At 39.8% G+C, this 6,984-nt stretch overlaps 1 protein-coding gene across 8 annotated transcripts in view; it reads left to right on the top strand.

Moving 5' to 3' along the window:
- LOC116069890 overlaps window positions 1-4,285 on the top strand; it is a 17,964-nt gene extending 13,679 nt beyond the window's left edge. For all 8 annotated transcript variants that reach the window (XM_031340897.1, XM_031340893.1, XM_031340898.1 and 5 more), the window contains exon 3: window positions 2,765-4,285. In XM_031340897.1, coding sequence (XP_031196757.1) covers window positions 2,765-3,719 — 955 coding nt within the window. In that variant the 3' untranslated portion in view covers window positions 3,720-4,285. The remainder of the gene's footprint in view (window positions 1-2,764) is intronic.
- The last annotated feature ends 2,699 nt before the right edge of the window (window positions 4,286-6,984 follow it).

Below are 6,984 nucleotides of genomic sequence, written 5' to 3'. Positions count from 1 at the left end.
TTTTTTTGTCATTGTTTGTTTGTTTGTTTGTTTGTGCTTTTTGGTTGGGAGGTTTTAATGACTTTATTTTTTAGGGGGTTATAAGACTGTTAAGACTGTTTATATTGTTTGCCTGATCTTGATCTAACTTTGGTAAGTTGTATCTATCAAGAAAATGGAACATTTTACCCAATATACTTTCCATTGTCCATTTCATTTAGATTTTCTAATTTTGTGGAGTACAGACTTTTGAAGTAAGACCTAATGATTCTTTGAATTTCCTCAGTGTCTGTTGTTATGTCCCCCCTTTCATTTCTGATTTTGTTAATTCAGAAACTATCTATCTGCCTTTTGGTTAGTTTGGCTAAGAGTTTGTCTATCTGGTTGATTTTCTCGAAGAACCAGCTCTTAGTTTAGTAGATTTTTTGTATTGTTTTCTTCGTTTCTATCTAATTGATGATCTGTCCATTGGTGAGAGTAGTGTATTGAAGTCTCCCACTGTTACTGTGTGGGGTTCAATGTGTGAATTAAGCTTTAGTAATGCATCTTTTACAAATGTGGGTGACCTTGGATTTGGGGCACAGATGTTCAGAGTTGACATCATCTCATTAGATTTTTTTCTTTGATGAGTATGAAGTATCCTTCCCTGTCTCTTTTGATTAATTTTGGTTGAAAGTCTATTTTATTAGATATTAGAATGGCTACTACAGCTTGTTTCTTGGGTCTGATGGCTTGAAAAAACTTTCCAGCCCTTTACTCTGAGGTAATGTCTATCTTTATTGCTGAGGTATGCTTCTCATATGGAATAGAATGATGGATTGTTTTTTCACATTATTCTGTTAGTCTGTGTCTTTTATTGGGGAATTAAGTCCATCGATGTGAAAAATGTTAATGACCGTTGATTGTTAATTTGTGCTATTTTGATGTTGGTTTTGTGTGTGTGTCCCTTATTTTGTTTTTGCTGGTATGGAATTATTTATTTACTTAGTTTTCTTGGGTGTAGTTAACCTCCTTGGGTTGGAGTTTTCCTTCTAGTATTTTTATAGGGCTGGATTTGTACCTAGATATTATTTAAATTTGGTTTTGTCTTGGAATATCTATGGTGATTGAGGGTTTTGCTGAGTATAGTATTCTAGTTGAGATCTGTGGTTTCTTAGAGGCTGTAAGACATCTGTCCAGGTCCTTCTAACTTTTAGAGTTTTTGTTGTTGTTGTTTTTGCAAAGTCAGGTGTAATTCTGATAGTTCTACCTTCATATGTTACCTGGCCTTTTCCCCTTGCAGCTTTTAGTATTCTTTCTTTGTTCTGTATATTTAGTGTTTTGATTATTATGTGGTGAGAGGATTTATTTCTAGTTCAATCTAATTGGGGTTCTGTAATTTTCTTGTATGCTAATGGGCATCTCTTTCTGTAGGTTGGGAGAATTTTCTGCTATGACTTTGTTGAAAATATTTTCTGGTCCTTGGAGTTGGGATCCTTCTTTACCTCCATCTATTCCTATTATTTTTACGGTAGGTCTTTTTATAGCATCCTAAATTTCATGGATATTTTGTATCAGGAATTTTTTAGATTTAACATTTTCTTTAATGTTTCAATTTCTTCTATCATATCTTCTATGCCTGAGATACTCTTTCATTTCTTGTATTCTGTTGGTGATGCTTGCATCTGTTGTTCCTGTTCTCTCCCTTAGTTTTCCATCTCCAGAATTACCTCAGTTTGTATTTTCTTTATTGTTTCTATTTCTATTTTCATGTCTTGAACAGTTTAATTCGTTTTTTTTTCCTTCACCTGTTTAATTGTATTTTCCTGTATTTCTTTAAGGGTTTTATTCACTCACTCTTTGAAGGCCTCTATCCCCTTTTTAAGATTGAATTTAAGATCATTTAATTGTGCTTCAGTTGTGTTAGGATATCCAGGGCTTGCTGTAGTAGGGGTAGCTGTGACCAGAAGGTGCCATATTGTTCTGGCTTTTATTTATTGTGTTCTTATACTGGTCTTTAGCAATCTGGTGGTCCCTGGATGTTACTGGTGCAGCATGCCTCCACTAGTCAGCCTTGGGCTGGATAATGGAACTCAGGGAGCAATGCACATCTCAGCACAGCTGGGTGTGCCTCAGGGGACCCTGGAAGGCAGGGGATTGGGGTTGAGGGTCAGAAGAGATGGTCTAACCTGGATGTTCCTGGTGTAGCAGGCCAGGTGAAGGTACGCAGAGCAGTGACTGGACAATGGAGCTGAGTGAGGGAACAGCATGCAGCTGGGCATGACCTATGGGGCTTCGAGGGTAGGGGGATGTAGTAAGGGGAAAGAGCTAACCTGGATGTTCCTGGTGAAGGAGGGCAGAGAGGTAGCTAGACAGTGGAGCTCTGGGGGAACAGCATAAAGCTCCCATGTTCACTTCTAAGTTAGTTTTCTAAATACATTTTCTAAATAGCACTAATAGCATTATGTTATTTGTATTTTACTGAGTTCTTATTCAGTAATCTTTCCCTTTTTGGGTCAGATGTAATTGAGCCTTATGAATAAACATTTTTTGTTGTTTAGTTTTTGTAATTGGTTGAGCTTTCTAGACCAAGCTGACTTTATATTCCAGGAAGTCCTCCTTCTAGCTTCTAGTCCATCTTTCTAGCTGAGATTTTAAGTCAAAAATAAATTTAATCAATAAATTAATGATCCTATGGTATTTATTATGCCAAATAATTTCTAGGTCTTAAAAAGATTAGATTATCTTTGTGATGAGTATTTATTAGAATATTATATGTATCTTTGTGGCACCCTTCCCATAACAGTGCCAACCTGAGATCAGGATTACAGAGATCCGGAGTACAGAGAGCAGGAATACTGAGATCCCTACTACGGAGATCCAGAATACGGAGATGCCGAGTACAGAGAGCAGGAGGACGGAGATCCAGAATACAGAGTGCAGGAGGATCGAGATCCAGAATACAGAGTGCAGGAGGATCAAGATCCACAATACAGAGAGCAGGAAGACGAAGATCTAGACTACAGAGTGCAGGAGGATCGAGATCCAGAATACAGAGAGCAGGAGGACAGAGATCCAGAATACAGAGTGCAGGAGGATCGAGATCCAGAATACAGAGTGCAGGAGGATCAAGATCCACAATACAGAGAGCAGAAGAACAGAGATCCAGAATACAGAGTGCAGGAGAATCGAGATCCAGAATACAGAGTTCAGAAGAACAGAGATCCAGAATACAGACTGTAGGAGGATCGAGATCCAGAATACAGAGTTCAGAAGAACAGAGATCCAGAATACAGAGTGCAAGAGAACAGAGATCCAGAATACAGAATGCAGGAGAACAGAGATCCAGAATACAGAGTGCAGGAGAACAGAGATCCAGAATACAGAGAATGGGAACACCAAGATCCAGAGTGAGGAGAGCAGGAGTACAGAGAACCAGAGTACAGAGATCTGGAGTAGGGAGATCTAGACTACAGAGAGCAGGAGTGCCGAGATCCAGAATACAGAGAACGGGAGCACTGAGTTCCAGAGTACAGAGATCAGGAGTACTGAGATCCGGAATACCGAGAATGAGAGTCCTGAGAGTAGGAGTATCGGGACTGGGAGTCCTGAGAGCAGATCTACAGGGAGTCGGAGTACAGAGAGCAGGAGCACAGAGAGCAGGAGCACCGAGACACAGGATACAGAGAGCAGGAGCACCGAGACACAGACAATGGAGAACAGGAGTACGGAGATGGGGAGTACGGAGATCGAGAGTATGAAAATCCTGAGTACAGACACTAGGAGTACAGAGTTCAGGCGTACAAAGGGCAGGATTATTGAGATCCAGTGTATGAGAGATTGGGAGTACAGAGATTGGGAGTCCATGCTGTTCAACTTCATTCTCAATGAGTCTGAATAAATAATAAATGAAGGTCATTTTCAAAGCAAGGGGCATAGAACAAAGACAGGACTAACAGTCTTTATTCAGCTAACACCCGGAGATTTAATTCACAGCACAGGCTTCAATTTCTACAACTAAACTGGGTTTTAGGTACGTTCTATTTTTCATCCCTGTGTTTCTAAATCCGAGTGGAACAGACAGAGAAACGGCAGAGAATCAAAGAGGGTGTATAGCGGGGAGAGGCACAGTGAGTGACTTGGAGGACAAAGCATGAGTGTTCCAAATCTGTTACCTAGGCACTGGGTACTTCTGTCCCACTGTCAAACGGTGGCTTTTCCTTTCTTCTTCCATTTAAATCAAGTCTGACTCCTTTATACATGGATAGCGTTTGCTTTAGAAATAAAATGTGTTGATGAGCCGAACAGGCTAATATTATGAGAAAATTACAATGTGGTTTGACTTTGATTTTTCAACCTGGAAGCAACTGAAATACTGAAGTTTTGTCTGTCTGTCTGTTCTGTTATTGTTTATTTCCTGTCATGAAAGAATTTCTCCAGATTGCAGTTGTAGGCTTTTCAGCATAGCAAGCATACAGCAGCCATCCAACTGCTGAAAGATTTTTCTTTTTGGTGGGTGAATAAGTGGGTATTATCCCGGGGGCCTGGAAAAGATAGCTGAAGGATCATAGATCCAGGGGTGCACATGCAAATGACTAAGGGGGTACACAAGCTTAACAAAGGGTTCGCCATTACTCACAGCCTCAGGTTTTCCTTGATGCTGGCCATCGCCATCATGTTACTTCCTGTTCCTTCCCACTTGTTGCACAGGGATAGAAGAATTCACCCTAGCTCTTCCACAGCATTAGGGACATTAGTGCTCTGAGTGTGAAGGGACAAAAAATTTAAGGGTTCATCTAATGGTGGTCAGAAAGTTAGGTTTTCAGGAATCCTAGAATATATGCTATAGGTATTGCATAATTTACATTAGACTGCTGGAACTCCAGAGAACTTAGCATGAACAATGCTAATGTTCTCAATGTTATCAATGTTCTTGGAACCTGATGAATCTTGTAATACTAGTGCTTGGAAGACTGAGAGCAGAGGGACCTCTAGTTTAAGGCCAGCCTGGACTACATAGGGAGTTCCTGTATCTTAAATAAAGACAAACTGAATTTAAAAAATCAAAAACAAGTAAACAAATGACAGTAACAACTCTTGCTTCACATCAAAAAGAGTGGACATCTACACATTTAAGTTAAAATCAATATTTAATGTAGACATGAAAAGGTTATTTCACTGCAGAAGTAACCTGCTACTGTAAAGAAAAGCAGAATCACACTGAAAGCATATGTGTTGTCTTCTCTATGGTGACTAAGCGGTGACATTTCAGAATTCCTTAGGGGCAAAGACAATTTTCTATTGACTGCAGATCCAGATGCACTCTACCCTCCTCAGAGAGCTATTCTATTTAGGAATCAGCTTTTCTCACAGCTGGCTGGGATCGTTGTAACCACCAAAAGAAATCAGCATCATGAGGCTCACCCCGAACCAGAGTCCAGGTAGTGGATGGGAAGCTGAGTTAGATAGAGCCAGCATTTCCCAGTTAGCTCTCTAGGACAAGGCAATCCTTGTGATAGAGTCTGGATTAACAGGCCATGAATGAGGAAGAAAATAAAGTGCTTGCTTGGTTTCTGGGCATGAAATCAGTCTAGGCTGGCTTCAGTATCAGCCTCTTTTAGGTTCTGTGTAATCGTTTTGGGATTATATATAGATCTACCACAGTCTCTTTAACTCTTTGGAACCAAGAAGCCAATCTCTCAGTCTGTGTGATTAGATCTTCTCTACAAGCTGTTATATCTCTGGTGTCCATCACTTGTCTATCTGGTGCTTGGCCTGTTGTCAATGCCTGATTCCTAACACATCTCTCTAAGAGTGAGTTTCCACATGTTGAGGTTGTGGGAAACAACCAGGAAAAGGAAAAAGACAAACTGCACAAAATAACCCAACTAAGGACCTTAGATGCCTGCTGACAGGTGAGAGGGATCTCCTGAGAGATGGGAGACAAATGAGTGAGTGACCCTATGCTGGCCACAGTGCACTGCCTTGAAACACATTTTAGATTGTAAGTGCAGTAAAGTGGCACCGAGATAGAAGGAAGCAGACCCCCTGAGTTGACAGGTGGAATTGAGAGTTTGGAGAGATGGAGGAAGCTAGCGTTCCCAGGAACACCAGAGAATAGAGTTGCATCTAGAGGATGCTGCTGCATCTGTCTTCTTATTTACAGCCAGAGATGTGGCATCCCTGGTCTATGTTACACTGCAAGGCCAGGGATTTGCAGACATACAAAAGCAAGGAAGCTGCTCAAAATTGGAAAAACACAAGTAGGTATAGAAACACATACCTGGCATTCATAGACTCTGGGTTTGATTTCTAGTACTATAAAAGAGGGGAAAATGGAAAAATAATCATTAAACAAAGTTTCGAAGGAGCAGTGCTGGCCTCTGCAAAGCTCAAGTAATGACACCTGTCCCTTCTAGTTAGACCAGAATGTCAGAATGTCTCATATCTTATTGCTTCAGCAATGAGAATAGTCAGCTCCAGATGAAATATCCTACTGATCCTGCCTAATAAACAAGTTTTAAAGTGATCAAACTGTTTTCAAAGAACTTAATTATATTCTGGAATAAAACTAAAATATATTAAATAAATAGGATAATATTCAGTCCCCACTAACATAACATTGCCACTGTTTAGCATGTAAACAAAAAGATGGAAAAAATCTGACTTGTGAAGATTCATCAACCAAAACCAAATCAGAACCAATACAAATATTAGAGTGTCAAAGCATTATTCTAACTGAACCTTATCTGTGAATTTAGACTGAGCATTTTTTTTTAATTTTAAAATTTATTTATTTATTTATTTATGACAGGGTGCCTCTCTTTAGTTCTAGCTGCCCTGGAAATGCCATGTAGACCAGGCTGACCTTGAACTCACAAATTCTCTTGTCTGTCTCCTGAATACTGGAATTCAAGGCTTGTGCCATCTTGCATTACACAAATGTGTTTCTTAAAGACACAAATCAGTCTTCTCGACCTGAAAACTGGCATGTCTTCGATGAAAAATACAACATACAAGATCAAT

Source organism: Mastomys coucha, unplaced genomic scaffold (genome assembly GCF_008632895.1).
Source record: "Mastomys coucha isolate ucsf_1 unplaced genomic scaffold, UCSF_Mcou_1 pScaffold22, whole genome shotgun sequence".
In the NCBI taxonomy this organism is placed as follows: domain Eukaryota; kingdom Metazoa; phylum Chordata; class Mammalia; order Rodentia; family Muridae; genus Mastomys; species Mastomys coucha.
The sequence above is the reverse complement of the archived record's forward strand: the minus strand, read 5'-3'. Positions and strand labels throughout refer to the sequence as shown.